General features: G+C 37.2%; 1 protein-coding gene across 1 annotated transcript; it reads right to left on the bottom strand.

Annotated features, from left to right (window-relative positions):
* Window positions 1–15,054: 15,054 nt before the first annotated feature.
* On the bottom strand, window positions 15,055–15,935 carry LOC111638069 (vascular endothelial growth factor receptor 2-like). The gene is made up of 3 exons (XM_023383699.1): window positions 15,932–15,935; window positions 15,551–15,886; window positions 15,055–15,485 (listed from the first exon to the last, which is right to left on the bottom strand). Exons 1-3 carry the CDS (start codon window positions 15,933–15,935, stop codon window positions 15,145–15,147), a joined length of 681 nt encoding a protein of 226 aa, XP_023239467.1. The 3' UTR covers window positions 15,055–15,144.
* Window positions 15,936–26,320: the final 10,385 nt, after the last annotated feature.

Genomic DNA, 26,320 nt, shown 5'->3' with positions numbered 1-26,320 from the left:
TCGTTAACCGATTATCGATTTACCATAGATTTTAATGGGAATTTAATTAATTCGTTTTGGAGACCCCCAAAATTAAAAAAAATATATACTTTCTTACTACGTTTATTTATATATAACTAGCAGATGAGCCCAGCGTTGCTCGGACAAAAAGTAACGATAGCGACAATTAAGATTATTAGATTATAGCCGATCTTACTCGTTTTTACCGGGTGCGAGAATTAGGTCCCCCTCTTCCGAGACTTATTAGAGAATTTTTAGATAGATCTAAAAGTATGTTCGATTTACAGCAAAAAACCGCATCTAAAATTACAGTAAAATCTGAATTCAAGGTAATCCTTAAGGAAATATAATTTCGCTAGCAGACCCCGCCACACGTTGTTGTGGCTCAAAATGTATCTATTATGAATGTATAACACTTCCCCCGTGGGGGGGAATATTTCGAAAAATCCCTTAGTGTACATTTTCTTGACGTACCCTATTAAAACGCAATCAAAAACGCAAAAACATTGCATCTAAAATAATATAAATAGAAGAAGAGTTCTTTACGGTGAGCCTTAATCCTGTCCATCGCCCGGGAGGATTTCGACATGTATATTATATAAAAACACGTACGTATTCGAATGCAGCGTTGTGTCAAAATTCCAAAGGAATAAAAACGTAATGTTCGTTTGTTCCTACCGAACAAACGAACATTACGTTTTTATTTATATAGATAGATAACAGATGATCTTTAGTTCATTTTCACAGAAAAGTATAATGCCTCACAGAAAAGCAAACTTAGGGCGTCGTACTCGTAGCGCCATCTGTTGAACATAAAAGCCTTAACCTAGATTAAATATCGGTGAAAGAATTTTTGAAATCGGTTGAGTAGTTTCGGAGATTACCTGCTGCAAACAAACTTACAAACATTACCTCTTTATAGTATTACTATAGATAATAAAAATACATACATACACAGTCTTGCATTTTTATTAGTCATGTATTTTTTCCGTTTGAAAGGGTTAAATAATCTGTCTAATGTCGATTGTTTTTCTCTCTTCAGGATTTTTCGTAAGTAGTTATTAATAGCATTGAAATTGTAGAAATCCTTAAGCTTCAACCTGGCTTGGATGCCATTCTACGATCGTTATTTTGACATCCCTCTACTACTACAAAAGATCTTTAATAACAGATATCGGCATTAATCCTCTTTTTCAGAAGAAAACATATCTCGCCGAGTCTCTTGGTGTTCTTCATTCAAGAGTTCTTGGCATTCTTCTGTCGTCAGATTCGTTTCAGGTTCCATTACGAACTCTTCGATGTTCTTTATTTCTCAGATGTGATTTTTGTTACTCCTTTAGCTGCTGGAGTCTTCTTGATTATACAGAATTTTTCTTAAATAAGATTGAACTGCAGCCTACTGTAGACCTGTTTACGCCATATTGCCCAGCAACATTAGGCATCTTCTGCCCACTCTCTACCTTTGCTATTATACTGTCATCTTTCGAAAAGAAAAACAGACGCAAAACTTAACGAGTGCCTACCGGACAGTCTCGCGAATACAAAAAGAATTGTTTTGTCAGAAAAATAAAAGGCTGGAATTACAAGGGAGAATCTCAAAGTTCGAAGGAATACTATCCGATCGGTAAACTCAGGCTTGAGCGTCGATGTCGACGTCTCCCACACTCCGAAAAGTTTCGAGTTGTTGCCCGAAGACAAGGGAAGACCAATTGTATTCATTATTTTACGTCGCTTCTTCTTGTGTTTCTTCTGTGGGGTGTTCGTTATCCGATCATGTGTTCGTTGTCCGAACATAAAAATCTTTCACGAAAGTGTTCGTTATCGGATCAACCGATCGGTTCGTTAACCGATCAACCACTGTATACAGCAAATTTTTCCAAAAATAAAAGAAGTATCTAATTTATCGAAAAAGAGTATTAAAATGAAAGTAAATTATATGTATAAATTATTAAAAGCATAGACACTATATTAAGATTATTTATTAATCAGAAGTGTTAAGTTCTGATTAATAACTAATCTTAATAAACAAAACAATTTAAGAAATAGATCGAGGAAAAAACTATATGAAGAAAGGACTAAATTAAAATACATTTTCCATTACGTAACGGATTTTTTAGCTCCAACACACGCAATTAATTTTTCAACTAATTCTCTCCCTAAAGCGAATTGTCATTCTTGTAAATTTGTTGTCGAATTTTTCACTGTTAATTTTCTTATTATTTTCTACATAATGTTACTAATATTTCTTTTCGTTCTTCGCATATTTTTTAAAATAAAACATTGGAGATTTTCATTTTGTTTCTGCGTACTATATTGCTATAACACAACTTTATTTTACATTAACTTTATTTTACATTAACTTTATAACACAACTTTTAACTGTAGCACGTGTAAACTAATTCACGTTGATTTGTTTACAACTTGTTACAGTTAAGCTGATTGGTCGAATCATTATAGTCGCAAACACAGATGCATTGTAAATAATCCCATCGTGCTTAACGACACACGCCACCAAGTAAGTATGACGTATTTCCGCTCGTCTTTCGCGTTCGCTCGAAGAGTCTATCTCGAGACTACCGATTATGTGAGTCATAGTAACACGAGTGAGTTCAATGACAGTACGAAAAACTCGAGACTAAGGGCCTAGACTAGGGCACATCAGGAAACGAACGGACACATTGGCTAAGGAAGCCACCACTGACGACAGTCTTCCTATACAGTACAGGTAACCCCCGTATAACACGGCACTTCTATAGCACGGATTCGCTCTAACACGGTTCGAGAATTGGTACCATCCCCCGTATAACACGGTACTTTTATAGCACGGATTCACTCTGACACGGTTCGAGAATTGGGTAAAACCCTCGTACAACAGGAAATGTAATAAATTTTTACATACTTAAGTAATAATAGTTCACGAAAATTATTATTTTCGTGAACTATTAGTACTTAAGTATGTAAATTTTCTCTTCTCGCCTTCTGTCGATACACGTGGTCCTTCTCGAAACTTGTTTCAATGTTGCCAGATCGCGACGCTTCTGCTTCTGATGTTGCCGAATGTTTTTCCCTTATTCCATACTTGCTTTATTCTTCATAAGTGCTTAGCACCATATAAGGAAATTTATAAAGACCTTTTAACTAGAAGCAAGCAATCTAAAATTACATACATTTTGCAAAAGGTAAAGCATGGATCTGAAGATAATGCAGAAAAATGCTCAGAGGATAAGGATAACTTGCCAAAAAGAAAACGCTCTCGGTTAATTAATAGTGTTTTTAGTGATGACGAAGAAAACATTGTTTAATTTATATTAATATGTATCACTTAAAAAAATTTTAATGAAGATATTTATCTTAATTATGAAAATATACTAGCATGTTTTTTAATTTTTGGAACCTAACCCTCCTTTTCGTATTAGTTTTTTGTTTCGTATAACACGGATTCGCATAACACGGCAATTTTTTGGAACGTAACTACCGTGTTATACGGGTTAACTACCGTATTACCTGTACAAAGCAATCTCACATTCCCTTCTCACATGTTCGCAAAATCCTCTGGGAAGAACTGCAAATCAACTGGCAAATTGATGGGGACAGGGATCATAATATTACCACCCATGCCTACCTTCACAACATCAAGCATAGGAATGCCCTAACATGGTTAAATCCCAGTCATAATCTTACCCAAGTCCTGACCAACCACAGCCGCATCAACAGCTTCAGCTTCCAGAACAACAACCTGTGTGTCTACTGTTGTGTTCGTGATCGGAGTGACCACTATGTTTTTGACTGTCCTATGCTCCTCAGGGAAAGGATTTTCAGTATTACAAGCTTCCAGCTAACATCACCTGGCCCTGTAATCATCATACTCTCCTCAACAGCAAAGAACTTCACGAACTTCACATCAAGCTGATAAACACATACCAGAGGATCACACCTGTTCACGGTTTCACTCCGTCTCCTGCTTAACCCATCACCCTGTTTCTGTGTACTTAATTTTATAATGTATTTATATGTATTTACATGCTCTGAACCAATTTCCATTCTCCTGTACTCATTCACCAACCTCAATTGTGCTATGCGGTGTTGGGGATGTACTTTGCAAATAAAAATTGATTGATTGATTGATTGAAATGCATTAAATACGATTCCACTTACATCAATTGAATCGAGAAAGGCATTCTGGTAGCAGGACTTTTTATTACTAAAATATGAATCAAATTTGTGAGGATCCGCATCCTGACTTTTATTATAGTATGTTCACATCATTTATTCATACCGTCACATCGTAACTATAATCTCGTTAAATAACTGTTAACTTTCCCGTTTGGGAGCAAAACATCTGTAAGTTCTCAGGCCTGACAACGACGCTTTCTCATTACTTCTCGACCTAGTATCTAACAGTCGTCGTCCGTACCTTATCCTAAATGCCTCAATGTTCTGATATCTGTGAATATATCATTTTATTTTACGTTCTTATATCCTTCTAATACATCATCGGAAACCATCGTCTAACAACTTTGCGGATACGTTTCATAAGCATTAGTCATGTTCTAGTCAAAAATAATGGAAGCACCCATATACAACTTGTGCCGAATTACTTATAATGTTCTGTTGACAGTAATCAAACCTGATAAGAAAGTTCTAGTTAGGAATATTTTTGATGGCCTCGGTTATCTCTTTCTGTTTTTAAACCATTCATCTTCAATGTTGAGAACTTACTTAAATGATCTAATCCAAACCAGGTCAGACCAGTTATGGAGTCAAAATGTCTTGGCCAATTTTTCTATAAAAATTCTCATTATGAAACTTAGACAATAAATTTCGGGTTTTGTTATAGAGCTACCGGCTAAACATATTGCGGAAATGAAGTAGAAAGCGTTTTGATTCACTTGATTGGTTCTTGTCAGGTGACATACCAATTGAAATTCTCTGTTTTGGGTGAGGGTTTTAGGTATAATTATGTAAAAAGTGAAGATTTGTCTAGAATTACTTTATTTAAAATCTTCATTTTCTTTATTAGATCTTTAGAACTTTTGTATTAATTTTATAAATATTTATACTAAATAATACTGTATAACCAAATTTGTTTTACTCCGTGGTAAGAATAATTTAAATCAATAAACAATTTGAATTTAAATAAATACCGACGTTAATCTTTGCATGTGTTTTCTATTGTAATTAAAATCATTTACCGTGTTATGTTTAATTATATGGTACAAACTGGTACAAAATCTACAGCATATTTTTAGACCAAAAAAGCTTGGTTATTGCATCTCGATTATTAAATAAATATCTCAATGAATATTTTTGGATTAAGCGGAATAGAACGATTTAAATAAAGTGTATTTTTAGGGCTTATTTAATTTACTTTTTTTTAATCAGATTGACCCAAATGATTGTTTGAAAATATTCAAGAAAACTGAATACTGCATTAAAATTTTATAGCATATCGATTGATAAATTAAATACTGACATGACTAATTAAGGATCAATTTCATAATCAAGAATTTCATTATCGTTATTCGTTCGTAACTTTGTAAACATTATAAAGAATTCATTGAAGAGAAGAACACACGTCATGTAATTCTATAAACACGAAGTATTACATTGAAGTTGGGCAGTAAAAATGATACCTCGTTAAAAAAAAAAAAAAAAAAAAANGATAAATTAAATACTGACATGACTAATTAAGGATCAATTTCATAATCAAGAATTTCATTATCGTTATTCGTTCGTAACTTTGTAAACATTATAAAGAATTCATTGAAGAGAAGAACACACGTCATGTAATTCTATAAACACGAAGTATTACATTGAAGTTAGGCAGTAAAAATGTTACCTCGTTAAAAAATAACTTTTTTCTGTTTAGAGGTTCAATTAAATAGGATTAACTGTAGAAGATAATATTTGAAGACACTTTTTACATATCTCTGTAATAGCTTTTAACTTTTATTACAACATTTCGGAATTTGTAGAGAGGTACGTTTTTAAAATGAAAAATTTATTGAATCATTTTCCAATCAATGTTAAAGTATTCTTTTGTATTATTAAAAATATTTTCCGAGTTAATCGTAGCACACTACAATGAAAATTTGTATGGAATCTTATCTTGATAACATTTGTATTGTTAGGCAATTCGATCCTTTTCTTTCTGTATGTGAAATTTTCGGATTGAACTTTATAGAACCTTGCAAATGCAGAAAGAGTAAAATATCTGCCCCTCTTTTCTCCACATACGAAGGAAGAATTGAAATGTATGCATGGGTCGTTGTAGTATTTATTTCCATCATTTTCGTGGTCGATATTCCATGCGCTAGAATATTTCATGTGTTCGAAGAGCATGCTTTTTACTCTAAACTCTTGCCGTTAACTTCATCTTTGTACGTTGCCTTGCAATTCAGCATCGTGAAAAGAAAGAAGTTTAATGTCCATAATTCCATGCTCAAAAGTACGTATGAAGGTGAAGAAAAATGCCTTGATAAAGCTAAACCATATGTACTGATTTTCTTTTCGTACACAGTCGTTATACTCGTTTTGTTTGCCGTTTTAATACTATTAATTGGTTATTCATTCCTTAATGTTCGAAATAAATACAAAATTAGAGCCATTACTTGTTTGGTCACTATCCAAATTTGGTTTATGGTAACATTTATTCATTTGTCCTCTATGCTTACTATAAGCACACTCACTGCATTAGTCGCATCGAACAGATTATCTAAAATCTCCTCAGAATTACAAATTGTAAATAATGCGACAAAATATTATCTCCAAAATCTAATTGAAAAATTTATGGAACTATGGGAATTTTTTCAACAAGTAAACGAAAAATGGGAGCTTCTTTTGCCTCTCATTTACATACATTTTGTATACGAAACCTGCTTTATTTGGTACGGAGTCCTTTTTGCTAACATGAATCTTCTCGTTCGCCTATTTATGGCTATAATTGCGTTACAATAATTAAGTTTAAGCCTATTAGTCTGTTGGGGATTGTCGACTTTAACATCGATCGTAAGTAAAAATTAACGTAAATCATCTCGTGATTTATTTTTATTTATGAAAATGTAATAATATTGTTCCAGATATACGACAATTTCATCTCTGTCGAAAAATATTTCTCTGTACCTCTAACCTTAATATACAAATTAAAGGTATATTATATTTTTCTTATAATATCATACAATTTTTTATTTTCATTGATATTTTAATTCAAATTTTTGATGTTAGATCGTTTGCTTTATGAAGATATTTGGAGGATTGCCCATTGGAATATCCGTTGGAGGATTTTTATTCGTTAAAAAGAACTTCTTGATTCGTGTAAGAATTCAGTTGTCTAGGCAAATCTATCATTTTGCTTTGGGTTTAAAAATACCATAAAAATGAATGTTATCATAACTTAATAGTAAAAAATTTAGAGTAAAATATTTCTTTATACTGTTTACAGGCAGCCAATATTTTTTATTCGGTCTTCAACACTTTAGTTGAAGTAACAGGAGTACTGGACAAAAATAGATGCACTTCAAAACTGCATGCAGCTACACGTAGCAACGACACAATTCTTTAGAAAGATTTAGTTATGTTTCATTGCAGATTAGATCAAATATAGGCCTATACGAACTATATCCTTGCACCGAATGTAAACAAAAGAAATTTTCTTATTCATATCAGTAGCACTGGCAGGATTGCATAATGCATTAACTAAAGTAATTAAAATTAATCATTGCCGTATTAGTCGCGCATAATTAACTTTAATTTGCACCCCTCTAAAAATTGTTTTTTGTATTTATGAATAAAATAATTTTTTAATTAAATTATATTCTTTTCCTTCCCTCTTTCCACATTTTCACTTTACCAGCTGTTATATATAACAAAAAGACAGTATGACGATCGGTGAAAAAAATGACCCCTAAGTTTTTTACATTTTTGGACTTAGTGGACCTTGAAATGTCCAGAAATGCAAAAAATTGGGTTTTTTTGCATGTACTGTACAGTACACTTGGTATGTGTGTGGATGTGAGCGGGACACGATTTTGTTCACTCCATTTGCAACTTTTTGTCTGTTGTGCTTTTTGTCGAAAATTTCTAAAATTTTGCAGCGAGGTTTGTGTATCAGAGAGATTAGAGCTCTTACATTTTAGTGATTAATTAAAAATTGAGGAGATGGAGATATAAAGGAGGTTATGAATGTGTTCATCATATTTCGATGAATCCAGTCAAATTTGAGAAAGTGCCGGATTATTTTCTAGTTCGAAGTTCTAAAATCGCAGAATCTTTTAATTATAAACTTCTTTAATTAAAGGATTGTATAAAGAACGAGAACTTACCCGTGAATCGCAAATCTCGCCCGACATACAACAACAACAGAATTTATAGAATGCGTTCCTGCAGAATTCTATAAATTTTCTTCTCTTTGAATACTTGTCTGGGAACTGTGAATCCTCTCTATTTGAATGGAGACACTTTGTTCCGAGACAATTTTCGTCCAACTAAGAAAAATCAATAATAAAAGTCGTTTGTTTACGCTTACAACGTTATCGGAAAAAATATTTGAAACTTGTTTAGAAAAATAAAGACTAACTCAATCTTAGTCATAAATAACGCCGATTTTCCTAGAGAAAGAGTAATATCTTACCTTTGTATGACAATCTGTAACTCGCTGACCATTTGGTTCAGCATCATCATCTCTCCTGTAAGGAAATTCGATTATATCGTAATTAATATTAAATAAATCTCAATTATAAATGTAATTAATGAGGAAATTTACCCTTCTTGTCCTTATTACTTCGCATTCGCAAGAAAAACTTCTTTAGGCAGCGCACCATTTTCGCTTCGCAATCGCAACAATAGAATATTGTTAGACGCAGCTTATTGTTAATTCATTGTGATGAAATTACATTTAATATGAAATGACTTGATTATAATATGAAATATAATAATATGAAATTTCATTTGCGTATATTAAAATGAGCTTTTGGAGAATTCTTGTCATTGTTTTAAATGTACATTTCTTTTTCGTTGCCATTAAAACGAAAAGTTTAATTCCTGAGAATTAATATAGTTAGAAATTCATAATAGATGCTTTTATTTTTCTGTGTCTTCGGCTTGTGTTAAAAGTCATTACACTTGAATGGCTCCACTCAAAAATATGTTCAGATTGTCTATAGGAGCCGATATCTCCGGAAGTAGTTCAGTTGTGTCTTCCGGAATCGCGAATAAGCATCATAACCGTGAAGAAATTTATCCGTTGTTAATGAAATGGGAGTGAATGATACAGATGTGAGAATTCGGACGCAAGTATAAATTTTCACACTGTACTGCGTCACATCGAAGGTGGCTTTCATCGTCCGATGAGGAACCTTCCCTCCCACCAGCTCGGTTATACGGTGACTGCGTCGTTTAAGTAAATATCCAATTGGCAGCAGCAAACGTGTGATGCTGTATTGAGGTTAATCCAGAAGGTCATCGGTGAGGGTAAAACGACATCCCGTAATCCCCCATAAGTCCCAGCGACCCATCTAAATGACCAAAAAAGGCAATGAATTTTCTAGAGCGGGGGAGACTGTAATAAATCTGGAGAACTCAAATTCAAGTAGACAACATAGGCTGCAAGACAATTGCGTCAGAAGAAATCCCAGATATTTCCCATGGTGAAACGTGTATAAAAAGGGTTGAATTTGCACTTCCGGGCGGTTAGCCGAAGAATCCACCGCCGAAGCGACCCCTCTGGACAGCTGATGAAGACCTCTATCCCGTCATCGAAGACCTCTACCCCCATCCATCGCTGCCTACCGTCATCCAAGGGAACTTCGATTGGAACTTCAGTGACTGATCCTAGTGCGTCCTACCAACGCCCTATACGAAGAGATTGCATCCTACGAGGTAAACCCTTGCCAGAAGTTTGTCTCTCTCCCCAACGCGTCCCTCTTAGAGAGGTCTCTCTCGATCTTTAGCTTTAGGTTAGGTTAGAATATAGGATAGATTTTAATTTTTATTACGAGTGTTATATTTATTGTCTTTGATATGTATAATCTCTTATTTGTTTATTAAATGTGTTAGTATTGTTCAACCCGTGTAGTTATCTGGACACCTTGTCACGACCTCACTGCCCCTCCCACTCATTCAACAACGCCATCCCTGACAACGAAGCCGATAAGTGGGGAGACGCTCTCCGCTCTAACCCCCTGGGTTCACACAGAGTATAAGGGCCGATCCTATTATTAGTAAAAAAAAAAAAAGTATTTTTAATCAAAGGCAGCTTTTAAGCGATAAATTCACTTAGATGTAATTTTATATGTTATCGGATGCTGTCAAATTTCAATAAAAGTAACCAATTTGATAGGAAGTATCTGTACATTATCTTTTAGAGCAGTGGTTCCCAATTAGTGTGTATACTCGCGTCTAGACTAAACATTTACACATATATCTAGAATTTCTATACATATTCTAGTGCAGAGTCGTCTGACGAATCTAATCGCATATAAAGTTTTAGTCTGTGACTGTAACTTTTGGAGATATCGCGGTTTATAACAAGTGGTACGCGTACCCCTGGGGGTACGCAAAATTGCGTGAAGGGGTACGCGCGGCAATCTAAAATCGGTCGATTTAAAATTTACATGCATGAGATAAAGCAATCAAAAAAATAACACAGGTCTTCAAAACAATTTTTTTTCCAGCTGCATGGAATATTTTTGCTGAATTATATGTTTTAAAGATCACAGATTCTAAAACTAACTTCCATTACATCCCATCATGTAAAGGTTTTTGCAAAATAAAAACAAATTTTTGATAAAAACTCTTATAATATATTTAGTTCATTGTAATAAATATTTTCTTACAACTAATCAACAAATTGTTTCCGATATTTATACACAATTTTAGGTCTACTCTTTTTTCTTACGAAACCTTTTCTTCTTCTTTTTGATGCTTCTCCAAACTCGTTTCCAATTTCCTTCTCTGGTTTCAGGATTGAGCATCCAATAGTAGTCAGCTAACGTATTGACATCCAATTTTCCTTTTCACGTCTCTCGATATTACGGACATCCTGGTGAAATCTTTCACTCTGTTCTTCATTGTAGGCTCCCAAGTTTTCGGGAAAATAGTCAATATGGGAGTGTAAGAAATGAACTTTTATTCTATCTCGCATCCTCGAAATTCATACGCTGCTGCCAGCATGCGTTGTACAATGGTTTTGTAGTCAGGGTCCTTAGTATTCCCCAAAAACTTATAAACTACATTCTTGAAAGAGTCCCATGCTTCTTTTTCGTTTTCTCCTATTGTTTCCAAAAATCTGCTTTGTCTTCATCTCCAAGTTTTTCAATTTGAAATATGCAAATTAAACTTTCTTCACAAAATCACTTATGTTTCTTTGTTGAATTTTCACTGTGTATTCACCACAAACATAACAGAAGCTGTCAGGAGAAATTATACAACCTCTGCGAGCCATATTCCAGAAATTAAAATACAAGCACAGTAGCGTTCGAATGCTGAATATAAACTGAGTGTGGCATTAGATGGCCAGCGAGATACTAAACTTATTTAGCTTGTTGAAACACGATCTAATCCAGCAGGGAGTTGTTTATATTTATTCCTATTATCCCAGAACACATGTCGAAACATGTTATTTAAATAATATTTAAACTGATACACGTAGTCAATTAATATAAAGTTTAAAACTTTTATTAAGTGAAGGTTTATATACACATTTAATTGCTCAATACAATTATAATTGTGGCTTAAACATATGTTAACTGCGATATTTCCCTTTTGTTTTTATTCGGGTGTCCAGTGTTGACACGCACGTTGCAGGCGAAAATCCATTATTTTCCGGTCAGAATTTCATCCTCAATTGAGAGGTTTCAAACGACCAAAGATGGTGCTAAGTTGTCACCGTCGACTTTAATTAACTGAAGTGGAAGAACACGTCCCTCGTAAGCGATGACGAAGGACATGATCATTCCAAAAATCGTTAGCAGGAAAGGGAAGACGCCAAACCGCCATCAAAATCGAATAAATGAAGTCGCATCCGGTTCATTAGGTCACAGCCAGGTAAAAGGCCAAATCCAGGTAAAAAATGTCACATCCGGGAAAAAAGTCACATCCGGTGAGAAGACCTTGCTGATTTATTTCTTCCAGAAGAAGAAGAACTTCTTCCACCAAAGGCTTCTTTTTCCTCTTTTTCAGGATCGATTTACACTCCTCTTGCAGTCCTTGCTCGCGTGCCTGTCTCTGCACCGACCATTCCGGAACTTCTGGATATCTCTGTTCCAGGTAATCGATGACAGACGACGTGCTCTCATCAGGAATGGTGACAATCACCCGTTTCTTGTCGGGCTGACCAGATTTCTCCTTCGCACCCTCCAGCACTTCTTTCGGACGCACGCGAATTACTCGAATCGAAGAGGAAGACGTTCCTGATGTCGAGGAGCTATCCTCTGCACTCTCTCATCCAGAGATATTCCAATTCTTCAACGCTTTGAAATTATCCATTGTGCAAGCGAAAAACAAACGAGTTAAATATTATAGAACGAGCGTTAAATTAAGACAATATTAAAAAATGAAATGAAAATTTAATAGCATAAATACGATGGCAAATGGTCGTTTTAAGTACAAGAAAAAATTCTAATCACAAATAAATATAAAGTTGTAATGGAGTAATAAACGAAAACGTTGAAATTCAATTATTATATATTAAATATATTATAATAATAACAGTTCTATGCTTTATAAAAGTTCTGTTGATTGTCATTAAAACTAATGAAAATATTCTAGAAAAAATTAATGACGTATAAACTTATTTATTCTAATTCATTAAAGGTCAGATTAATTATAATAATGTCATAAGGGATGTAATGTGTAGGCATATGTAATATACACAAAACGACAGAATTTATTATTCGAGTTTGATTTAACAATTCGAATCGATTGACGAAAATTAACAACGAAAAGATTGAATGGACTTTTCCAAAATAAGTCAAAGACTCGATTCTTCTCTTTGAAGAAACCACACAACAATTGTTATCGAAATATTCGTTGTGGGAAAACTATCGCTGCTAACTGTGATCTAGTACCTAACAATCTTAAAAAATACCTTAATCTAGAAAGATCAGGGACTAAACTTACCAAAAAATATTGCAAAAACTACAGCAAAACTCCGAAAATACTCGAAACAATCGCATTCGAACAAAGCAACAGACAATTGTCGAAATTCTATTGTTGCGTGGCGACTCAGTTTAATGCTAAAAATTTCGATTTTTTGACAGAATTTCGATTTATGGGTTTATGAGTCTGTCTTTCTGTAGAAACAAATCATTCTGCTTTTTGTCTGTAGTTTTTCACTCACACCCACAGAGACGAGGTGTAATTCATTTTGTCAGAGTTGAAATGTTCGAAGACGCTCATAAACTAAGTCGATTCGACTTAAATTGAGCAATGGTAGAATCTTCTGGGACTGTTGTTTTTATATTGATATTGGACTGCAATTTGAACCCATTGTGGATCTATAAATCCCACTGTCTGGTCTTCCTTAATCTCGAGAACGCAGTTAGGTAGATGAAAGTCGAGATCAGATATGAAAAGATTAGGAGTTGATTGCATCGGAAAGTTCATATAGTTAATCAAGGCCGCCTCTTTCGATTAACTATACATGAACTTACGATGCAAAGCGGAAGTCACCTTATTTCTATTCAAAACATTTTCCCTGAAATTTCAGGAGTTAAATAGATGACAGGCACGACTCTATTGCTGTCAGGAGAAGTATGATGTACGGGGACGAGATACAACGGTAGTAATTTGAAGTGGACAGCATTTATTTTAAATTAAATAAATTAAAATTATGATTAAAAATTGCCGCCCGGCATTGCGACCGTGTCACAATAAATAATTGCTTGTTAGTTTTTTTAATCTTGGAAAGTTAGTTTTATAACTTTCCAAGATTAACAATTACCGCGATTTAAACACTTATTTTGATTTAATAAAAATACAGTTGACCCCCCCCTGTAACACGGTAGATACGTTCCGTTTTTTATGAAATTCGTGTTTTACGAGTCGTTAAATATTAATACATGAGCCAATCACAGCCCAGCACGTATGCAGTTTACGGACTACGGCTGTTTGAAAGGTTTTCTTCCATAAAATTAATCGATTTGAACCAACATTTCCAAAACACGTATAATTTTTTGGGAATAATCCATATAACCTATGCTATAAACAAAATATTGTATGACTACTTACCGAGTGTGCACCGTTCGACGACGCCATTGCTTAAGCTTGTTTTCGTCGTGGAGCAGCGCATCTAACGGCGGGCGCGTGTTTCCTGATAAATTAGTTTTCTTGCGAAAAATTTGCTGAACTTTGGAGACATCATTAATATAAATATAATTTTTATGGCAGTTCTTTNATTGTGGTTATACATCATTTTCCAATAGCAACTTCTATACTCGCGTCTAGACTGAAAATTTATACATATATCTAGAATGTCTATACATATTCTAGTGCAGAATCATCTGACAAATCTAATGGCATATAAATGTTTAGTATAGCCAAAGACGTTAATATAGAGCAGTGGTTCTCCACGTTTTTTCCACCCGTAGACATTGCGCGGGGGAAAAAACCTTATATTTTTCACTAATAAAAAAAGAAACGAAAACGTTAAGAAATGTCGCCGACGGAATAAGATTCTCCGAACAAACTCCGCTTTATCTTTATAATCTCTCTTTGACCTTTGTCCTATACGTCGTATACGTATTCGATATTTTAAATACAGTAATTTATATTTTAACCCTTACGCGAGAAATGAGTAATAAAGAAATTGACAATATACATACTCATTTTCGGTAAAACCATCGTTCCCAAGTAAAATTACCTACGGATCACTAAAATATCGCGGTAAACCCCAATTCGGTATTTTTTTTCTGTGGATCCCGGTCGAGAACCACCGATATAGAGCCCGCGAACATTAAATAAACGTGTCCTCGTTAGGTACTATCGATTTATAAGAAAAAACCACGCTAGTGATGATGGGTATAACTAGGTAACCAACGAGTGTCTCTAGGGGCGCCGATATCGTCCAGCCATCGAACTAACAATAGAGTTTGGCCGCCTACCGTATACGGTACGCGCTTTGGCCGGGGGTTTAGACGGTCCGCCGGGTCACCTACCTAATTTCAAGCATTCCCGCGGAAGTTCCCAGCTGCAATCGTAAGGCAGCAGATCGATCCGTTCGTCTAACGGCAAGTCGGGATTGATTTGTTCCGCTCGACCCTTATAGAAGACGGCGTGGGTCAGGATTTCCAGTTCCTTCTTTTCTCTCTGCAACCAAAGCGGTTTTAAAAACACCGCCACAGACACAAGGGGAGGAGGTCTTACCTTTTCTTTCAGGACTTTTGTGATGAGGAAGGCGGTCAGTATCGACGGAACCGGCGCCAAGGCCGCCACGAAAACCGCGGTGTAAGCGTTTCGTTCCCTCTCTCGCCGCCAAGCCTCCGCTCGGTCTGAAAAATAACAAATAGCGGTTAGGCGGATGCGGCCGGGAGACGGACGGAAAGAAGTTTCTCACCTTTGGCCACCACCAAAGTGACGTTGGCGGTCGAGATCCCGGCTGGGTTTTCTGCTCGACACAGGTAAAAGCCGGAATCGTCGTCCAGGAGTCTTTCTATGACCAGTCTCCGACAGTCGTCCTTCGACTCTATTCCGTTGTGGCCGGAGTGGTTGAACCGTCGGTCGTCTTTGAACCAGGAGATTCGGGGCGGAGGCACTCCTGGCGCGTAACACGTAAACTCGTAGCGTTGTCCGGCCGAAGCCACCACTCGGGTTCCGTTCGTGTTGGTCTCTTCCAACCACAACGCTTCCGCCGCTGAAACGTCCGGAATTTGAGCGTTAGAACCGACGTCGTCTTTCTAATCCCGCCGCCTTAGGGCCGTTTCGCCATACGACCGACCCATCCTATAATCGGACCGACTAGTAATAGAAGTATTGGCATGGGAACGGGTGTTAGAAATCGTTTTAAGTTTTTCTAATTTTTAAAAATATTTTTGTAGTCTACTCGGTTAAACTTTGCGGATATGACCTTACTTGTTAAGGCTGGTATACACGGTAAGGAAATCCTTTGAGGATTAACCGTGATTTTTTTTTCTATCTATCCATTTTTAAATAAAAATAATTCTTTATACGTTGGGAGATATTTTAATAAGTTTTGTAAATCACTATGTTCGATCCAGCCAGTTATATCCGAGTTTTTTTCGTCTGTTAAGCACATCCTTTGAGGATTTCCTTACCGTGTATACCAGCCTTTATAAATTGTTCCGAAAAGTCTAAATACCGTAATACTATCTTTTCTCATTACGTCGATAATGTATTTTAATATACTTGTAGTGTACGTATTAAAGTCATTTGTGTTCCCGTATAAAATTTCAGCAGTTACGAAAGAAATAAGGTACGAGGGAAAATTTAAATAAATTATAATGTAAAGTTACGTTTGATTGGCAGATAGTTTTCATATATAAGTCCGATTGGTTGTAGTTTCGAAGCTGTCGTTGGTTGGAGCTGGCCGACTACAAATACTGTATTTAACTTTAAATGTGTCCGGCTGCCGTTGCCACGGCAACACGCCTCGGAGTCGGTCATAGCGCGAAACAGCCCGTAACCGCTCGTTCCGTCCCGACCGGAGGCTGGGGCCATCCGAGGTCCTGGCCCACGCCAGTTTTCCCGGAGTTACGGCCTTCTAGCGTAAGTGCCACCGAATGCGGGGCGAGACGTTCGGGAGACGGGAGGCGGTATCTTCCCGCTCGGTAGATGGGCCGAAACCGACGATATTTTAGTATCGGCCAATCGGACGACGTTTAGGACGGAGCCGTAAAGGCGTGGACCGCCCCGAGGCCGGTGGCGTGGTGGTGGTCCGAAGAAACTCGGCCCGCCATAGAGGGGATAATCCCACCGCGCTTAACGACACGCGTAAACGAGTGAATACCACCTACTTCCGCTCGATGGGTCGCACTCGAGACTACCGATTACGCGTTTACTTCTGAGCTAATAGCGCTACTTCCGAACACCGGAAGTGACGTCACTAGCGTGTACATTGGCGCTTACACGTCCTTTCGAAAGTAAACGCCAACGCCAACAAGAAATATGGCGGTTTTCTGCAAATAATATTTTAAATGTTGCGTTACAGATAGGACTACTCGATTCCGAATCGGACGAGGATGATCTTATTGCAGATACGAAAAAAGAAAAAACAAATAAAAAAGAGACTTTACCTTCTTATAATCCAACCGATTTTAAACGGCAGCTTAGACTTACGAGTTTCCTTTAAAAAATAAGCCCAATTTTAGACACGGAAAAATTACTTCTTCCGGAAGACGACCTACGGACATTGGCAACTCGTTTGTTTATATAAGAGAATAGCGGATTATACGCGGTGGCGTAGCGTAGTGGGGACGGCAAAATTTCACAATACAGTAAATAATAATAATACCTTGTGAAAATTTGAACCATTTCGTTTGATATTTTTGTCGCACCTACGATTCGGACAGATCGAAACGAGCAGGGAAGTTTTCATTATTTATTCTGTGACGATTAAATTGAGATACGTAAATAAGAGGACGGCGACATCCACGCTACGCCACTGATTACACATATATAATACATATTTAATGCGATTGTATTACCCAGCCAATGGACGCGACGTCGCTCTTTTACGGTGTAACTAGGTCTAGACCAGTGTTTCTCAACGGGGCCGATATCGCCCCCGAGACGTCGACGGAAGAAGCGGCAGTTTATTTCGATAGAAATAAGTATTACACCGTCGTCGTATAAGTTGAGCGCGTAACGAAAAAATGGCATTCAAACGATACAATTTCTCGAGAACGTAAGTAAAAAGTCATTGGAGTATACGAACTTGTGTAGTTTTCAATTATTTATTAATGCCGGTAGAACGGCCTTACTTCCTCCTCATTAATAATTCTTATCGTCGTGGGCGACTCGCCCGTAACCGCTACCGCCGGTAGGTGGCAATTTTTAAAATTTCGGTCCAGACAGAAGAAAATCCAAACGTCGACGATATACCGACTTCCGGTCCCAACCGGAAGCGGAACGAATTATTTAATTTAAAAGACGATTAAAGATGGCAACGTAACTCTGGCTCTCCGCTTAGCGCCGCGGAGCCGGGCAACGGCTGCCCGATGGAAGGAAGGCGATGGGCATGGATTTATGCGACTTTTTTAAAACGGCGACAAAACTTTCCACTTAATCTCCTATTTAATTTTGTTAATGTAATATTTCCTACTTTTTTAGCCCTTGGAAATTTCCACACAGATTACGTAGCGCCGTACGTAGCGCTAAGGACGATACGTACGCTGGGAATTACGGGTGCCGCCGAGCGAAAATATAGCCTAGACAAACGTAGATTTAATTAAAAACAAATAATTGCCGCGTGCGTCGAGTAAGAATTTTATGGTAAAATTTGACTACTTTTGTACAAAAAACCACACGTAGGCTATACTCTGTGGACCAAGTAGTTAGCGGCGGCGAAAGTAAAAATATATACAAACGGACAAAAATTATTGCCTAATTTAAAATGTGGCTTTTGCCCGCAACCGATGAAAACAACGTTTCCGAATTGGAATCACAGTTAATCCCAGGCTCGTAAGCATTTCGTCAGCGGGGAAACTCCGCCGCTGGTTGCCGGCTGGCGTAAATCATTTACTTATACTGCGCTCTAAATAAATTTAATTACAAATTTATAATATTTCTTCCATCGTTAAAGAACCAACTAGAAAATGCGATAACTATCGCGGATTATAAATAAAAATACGCGCTCGGCTTCGGGTAATGGACCGCGTAGCGTTTCTAACCGTCCCGAGGAAGGCCTCATCCGGAGGCTTAAAATTTTTCCAGGCCCGAGTAATCGTAAGCAAATAAAAGTTTTTACGCCGACTTTTTTAACCCGCGGCCAAATAACGCTCTTTAACGTAACGGCCGAATTTAAGTTGGGATGACTTTTATCCGCCGATGGATCGAGCCGCGCGGACTAAAGGTTCGACCTCAGTTAAAAGGAAAAGGACGGGGTGGGCGGCGGGTAGAAAAAGTCGGAGGGGACCGCCATTCGATCCGACCGTTCTACGACCTCCGGCAAAAAGTATTCGAACACGACGTAAGAATAAAACTGCCTACTTTCGGCTGGTTTTATTCGTCGGGTTATTACTGTATTGAAATGTGTTTACTTTGTACGCCGTGCCTCTATCGTTACCGTTTAAACACTTTCCAACACCGTTTTATGTAAATGTGACCGAGGGGTCGGCACCTCTTTGGCGCCCTGTCAGGATGACACCACCGAGCCTCTAGGGGACTCGGAACTCGCGACGTTAAGTCTAAAGCTTCGCGAGCGGTAGCGTGTGAGCGCTTGGATTCGGAGTAGAGGTGAGGAGAGAGAAACGAGGAAGTGATTCACTCGATTCCAGATTAATAAACAATAACAAATTTATTTTAACGAGCAGGAGTACATGATATACGATCATAGACATCTTGGATTGATATATATATATCCATATTCTATATCCCTAGATTATCGAATCTAACTGTCGCGAGAGAGAGAGAGTTACAGGATATTCGCGTGTGGATAAATACCTTATAGAGAAGTCGAGGATTGATGACTGGATGATTCTCCGTCAGGATTCTTGGGGTGTTGGATGGAATGTTCTTGATATTTAGAGTGTTCAGGTAACAGGAGCAACTTCGGAGGGAGGTATCCGACTGGTGTTGAGGCACTTAGGTGGGTAAGATATACTTATGATAAGGTCGGCGGATGCACGATATTTTGCACGGTATAAATTCTTGAGCGGACGAACTTTGGAGGACGACTGACTTCGGGATCTTTTTTTTTTCTCTTTCATTCCTCTTGGGGTTTTTCCCTGAGGTCAGATGATGGCTATTAACGGTCGCACGTCCAATATGTCTTCTCCATCAAAAGTTCCTGGTGACACATCCCTGACTAACTTGATCTGATTCAACAAGGAACAAACTCCGTGGGAAATAAGTTTTATGGCTTTTAGCCTAACGTTCGATTTTACTTGATTAAAGTTCCAATAAATAAAATTGAAAATAACACTTTACTGAGGGTTAGTTCGGCCCTCACATCACCCCGGCCTTTCCAAAATCGGGCTTGTTCTGAGTGAGCAAGATCGATTTTAATGAGATGAAGTTTAAATGGAAGGTAGAGGAGGTAGGGTGTTTCCTGGAGGGGTTCGCGAATTTCGCTGAAATTTGATTTTATAGGGATAAGGACCCGTCTTGTGAACACAATATAGTTAAGAGTCTCTCTCTCTCTTTGAGTGAATAATACTAACATGAATTATTTCCGACATTGATATGATTATTTTATGATATGGTTATCATTTTAATTAATTATTTCCGACAATATATTTTTTTCTCGCGATATACAGAGGTTTAATGGATTTATAATCTACTCTCTCTCTCTCTNTCTAAGATTACTTATATTGTTATTATATTGTTTCTTAATATATTATATTTATTCTTAATGACTACCCTAAAATCAAAATAAAAAATTGGTATAAACAATATTGCAAAAATAGATATAATACAAAAAATAAAGTCCATAAAAAGTACAAAGTTTTTTCATACATTAAAAATATTTTTCATAATTGCAATAAAGACATTAGAGGATAAAATTAGTTTGACCCCGTCTTTGAAAATGAGTGTCAAACTTGACCCTCCGAGTTTTGAGACCTTTTGTCTACCACTGTATATAGATATACTGAGAACAGAGAGAAAAACATTCTAGTATTACTGTATTTTAATCCGTTTTTAATTTGTTATACAACGAACAATTAGAGCAGTTTATTCATTTCTGGTTAAGCAATATTTAAGAGTTTACAGCGATTTTATCGTTTTTAAAAATTAAAAAAAAACTTTAAAATTGCCGGACATCGTTAAATCCGTCTTCCTCGTATATTGTCCACTTTCTGGTATAGGCTATTGTATATTATAACAAATTAATAAGTAATACAAATAAAATACGATACAACCAAAATACAACCAAAATTACAACCAAATAAAATTAATAAGCAGTTAATGTACGAATCTCAAAGTATAATAAATCCTTCTTTTTGGGAAAACTAGAACGTCAAGATGATGAAACTGTAAACGAATCCAAAAAGCAATCCAGTTTTTGCAATTAAAATAGAATAATATTTTCTGTAAAAGTAATAATATAATATTATGAAATGCATTGGTTAGAAATTGAAGAATATAATAAACGACTACTTNTGTCGCGAGAGAGAGAGAGTTACAGGATATTCGCGTGTGGATAAATACCTTATAGAGAAGTCGAGGATTGATGACTGGATGATTTTCTGTCAGGATTCTTGGGGTGTTGGATGGAATGTTCTTGATATTTAGAGTGTTCAGGTAACAGGAGCAACTTCGGAGGGAGGTATCCGACTGGTGTTGAGGCACTTAGGTGGGTAAGATATACTTATGATAAGGTCGGCGGATGCACGATATTTTGCACGGTATAAATTCTTCAGCGGACGAACTTTGGAGGACGACTGGCTTCGGGATCTTTTTTTTTTTCTCTTTTTTCCCTCTTGGGGTTTTTCCCTGAGGTCAGATGATGGCTATTAACGGTCGCACGTCCAATATGTCTTCTCCATCAAAAGTTCCTGGTGACACATCCCTGACTAACTTGATCTGATTCAACAAGGAACAAACTCCGTGGGAAATAAGTTTTATGGCTTTTAGCCTAACGTTCGATTTTACTTGATTAAAGTTCCAATAAATAAAATTGAAAATAACACTTTACTGAGGGTTAGTTCGGCCCTCACATAAAAACACTCTTATTGGGTTGGTCTATTCGTTCCAAGTTAAAGCGAAAAACAGTTAATAACCCACGAATAAAACCGACATTTTTATTTTCTTAAGTGGCGTTCGAACGCATTCCGGACGGACCAGAGCCAAGAGTCGTTCCTCCGGGTGGCGGCGCAGGTGTAGTTGGCCCGGTGCCGCCGGCCCAGGCTGGGAAACTCCAGGACGGCCACCAGGGAGACGTCGGCGTCGCTCTCCATTACCCGAACGCCTGCCAGGCCCCAAACCTTTCGTTATTGGCCACTAAATTAATCCGTCGCGCCTCCGATAAAATCTCAACAAAGCGGAATCCGTCGCGAGTTTAAAAGGGGCCGGGCGAAAGTTATAATCGAAACTTGCGACAATCGGCGCGATTCCCTCCGACCGCGGGTCCGCCCGCCGTTGGTGCGGGACCCGCCGCGGAATCGACTTATTACGAGTCGATTCCGCGGCGTTACTCGGTACTTAAGACCGAAGGATCCGGAGACCCTCCCGGCACTCCATTGGCCGTCGGGAAATTGCGTATATCCTCAGCCGGAATAGGCAATTTTTAAGTACACTGGGCGAAAACTACAACAATTGTCTTTTCTCTCGACTTTTTCGTATTTAACAAAATAGTAGACTTTGGTTTTAGTCCGGGTGCGTGGCGTAAGTATAAATCCAGCTTAGAAATGCCGCAACCACGCAATAATGGCCACCGGTTTAGGAGCCATGTATTTAAAACTGTTAAATCTGCGCCATCCGACGCTTTAGTTGTACGAACGAAAACTGCGCTTACTATATTCCATTTATCCAATAGGGTAATTACGCCAAGGCCGATAAGGTGGTATTTTTTAAAGGAAAACCTTTGGCCCAATACATTTTCTACCATTTTACCAGACGTAGAACGATGTTCGTCGGCCTCTTTATTTTTACGTATTGGCAGCTTCAATTACCGTTTCCGTAGACCGTTTCGCCAATCTCCATACCGGGATTTTAGGCTACATCCAAAACACCCTCTAACAGAGACGCATCCTCAGCCCTCCTACATCCAAATTATAGCCACATCATTTATTTTTAAATTTAACGTTGTACAGGTAACCCCTGTATAACACGGCACTTCTATAGCACGGATTCACTCTAACACGGTTCGAGAATTGGTACCATCCCCCGTATAACACGGCACTTCTATAGCACGGATTCACTCTAACACGGTTCGAGAATTGGTACCATCCCCGTATAACACGGTACTGTTATAGAACAGATTTACTCTGACACGGTTCGAGAATTGGGTAAAACCCTCGTACAACATAAAATGTAATAAATTTTTACATACTTAAGTAATAATAGTTCACGAAAATTATTATTTTCGTAAACTATTAGTACTTAAGTATGTAAATTTGTTCTCGCCTTCTGTCGATACACGTGGTCTTTCTCGAAACTCGTTTCAATGTTGCCAGTCGCGACGCTTCTGCTCCTGATGTTGCCGAATGTTTTTCCCTTATTCCATACTTGCTTTATTCCTCATAAGTGCTTAGCACCATATAAGGAAATTTATAAAGACCTTTTAACTAGAAGCGAGCAATCTAAAATTACATACTTTTTTTCAAAGGTAAAGCATGGATCTGAAGATAATGCAGAAAAATGCTCAGAGGATAATGATAACTTGCCAAAAAGAAAACGCTCTCGGCTAATTAATAGTGTTTTTAGTGATGATGAAGAAAACATTGTTTAATTTATATCAATACGTATCACTTAAAAAAATTTTAATGAAGATATTTATCTTAATTATGAAAATATACTAGCATGTTTTTTAATTTTTGGAACCTAACCCTCCTTTTCGTATTAGTTCTTTGTTTCGTATAACACGGAAATTTTTTGGAACGTAACTACCGTGTTATACGGGGGTTACCTGTATTTTATCATAACTGAGGAAGATGGGTAAATCAATCGAAAACGTTTTTATTTAGTAAATTTTCTTTGCTGGAATTTTAAAAATATTATTTTTTTTATGTAAAAGATAAATCAAAGTTTTTTTAAGTATTCGTAACACATTTTTGTACAATACAGAAATTAGTTTGCAACCTCCCAAGAAATACACACTATCAACCATGTCTTGATATCAGAGATGGAAAGCTTTGCTGTGCTTCATTTGGTTAGGGCTTTCCAGGTGTTTTGTCCTTGAGACCTTTCTTCCTTCTAAGCATCACATGCATCACTGGAATTCCAGTCTTTTTGATGACCTTGATTTCTTACTAATGCAGCACAATACTTCCCATGCTTTTGGCAACATCTTCATTGATTATTTGTTAGTGAGGGCATTTTCCAAAGTACTTTAGTAGTTATTTGGATGTTACGATGCCGCTCGGTGTCACAGGAAAAGATGTGATCATTCCAGAATTTGAATGATTTGATGTCGAGCCCATCTTCATTATATGAAAACAAGGTGAAGCAGTAAAAATGTCTAAGTAATTTGTGTACATCATTTCCACATGATGGCAACATTTGTTATCAAACACTACTATTATAACTTGCACCACATACTGAAATTCTTTGAACGTGTTATCATTCCAATTATTCTCCACCGACACTCTCTGCAAAGCCAAGTGGATAAAACCACTGAACACTAGTAGTAGTTGTGGGTTCATGCCTAGCTATGTGCATTTATCTGGGCCATAAATAAAAACATCTAAAAAGGTTTAGTTTCCCATAAAAAGACTTTCTGGGAGGAATTCCCCTTTCAGCAGATTGCTCATGTGTAGCTTTGCCATATACAAATAATCCAAACCATACTGTAGACCAACCAACTTGTGTCAACTGGAAAACCATCAATTACAGTTGACCCCCAACAGGCAAGAACTTCACCTGCATGTTTAAAGTACTTCAGTTTCAGGATTGCCTGTACTATCTTATCTTTGTCGTATACGAATCATAAGATATGACGATTCGTGTGAGACCTCGTCTAAGAGGGCCATTCTTCTTCCTACTCCATTAAAAGAACTTCTTCCAGATGCATTTGAGGATCCGAATCCTGACTTTCCGTATGTTTACCTCATTAATTCGTAACGTCACATTGTAACTATAACCTCGATACATAACTGTCAACTTTCACACCTGGGAGCAAAACATCTGTTAAGTTCTCAGGCCTGACAATGATGCTTTCTCATCACTTCTCGACCTAATATCTCGATTTCATCGGTTCAACAACAAAAAATCAAGAAACGAACAGTCGTCGCCCGTCCTTCGAAAGGGTCAATTGTCACCCGTACCTTATCCTAAGTGCCTCAATATTCAGATATCTGTGAATATATCATTTTATTTTACGTTCCTATATCCTTCTAATATATCAGAACCCATCATCTAACATCTTTGCATATATGTTCCATCAGGCTTAGGATATTTCATTTACAGGATACCCGAACTGACATCCCGAACTTCCTCTCTTTCAACCAAACATTCCAGATCCTCAATATGGTATTTATCGTCACGCGTTTTTGCTGTAAACTCTCTCTCTCTCTCGAGAAACACAGTTCTTGAATTACCTGTCTAATATCTACATAATATCTATCATTACCAATATATCTAAATCTATCATATTCCACTCAGTCTACGATATGTCCTGTATTATCTATTGTTACCAATGAAACGGTTGTTACGTTGACTCATCTCTGGGTAAGTCACTTCCGATGCATTGCCTCTCCCTCCATCCCAAACCCAACCGCTTGATTGACCTAGTTAGCTCGGCTTCCATGTCAACCGAGATGCGGTGGTGTCAATCCTGACGAGGCATTGAGAGGTGCCGACCCTTCGGTCACACATTTGTTGCAATGAAAATTCCATCCAAGTTGTACAGCACAAACTAGTGGACTGCAGCAGACATAACTATTGTGCCACAAACTTTTATCCAGTCACCATCAATGGTAATAATCACTAAGACTATTTAGCAGATGTGAGGAGAGAAAAACATGCAAAACTGAACTTTTGGAACCAAAACTCACACTCGCAATTCAGTTTATGCAGAACAGAGAAATGGAGTTCGCAAAAAATTTAAACTTTCATATTTTTCTCTCATCCCTAGTTGGAGAATGGTGCATTTCTGACCAGGATATCTAGCTGGTCCCTGGCACGAAATGCATAATTGTAAGAGAAATAAATAAAAATGAGGTTGTCTTCTGAGTAAAACAAGCTAGTAAAATCATTATACACGTCTGATTAAAAAATACCTTAAAAAGAAATTGTTCTGGACTTCGAACTCACATTTCAGTTATAAATAAACACTTGGCTTTATTTCTATCATTTTTAGTTGAACCAATTAGATAGAACATAGAAATTGTTCTATCTAATGGTTACTGAAATATTTTAGTTTTTCTGTCAAGCAGAATGGATGGTGAGTAGTGCCATCAGTTCCAAAAGAAATGGGTCAAATGTTCCATTCTCATGAAAGTTCAAATAAAAGGTAGAGAGAGAGACTGTCAACGAAAAGGACAGAACA

The sequence above is a fragment of the Centruroides sculpturatus genome, unplaced genomic scaffold (assembly GCF_000671375.1).
Source record: "Centruroides sculpturatus isolate CEXI.00-Female unplaced genomic scaffold, Cexi_2.0 scaffold1138, whole genome shotgun sequence".
Lineage (NCBI taxonomy): Eukaryota > Metazoa > Arthropoda > Arachnida > Scorpiones > Buthidae > Centruroides > Centruroides sculpturatus.
Note: the sequence above shows the minus strand (reverse complement) of the source record. Positions and strands in the feature narration are given on the sequence as shown.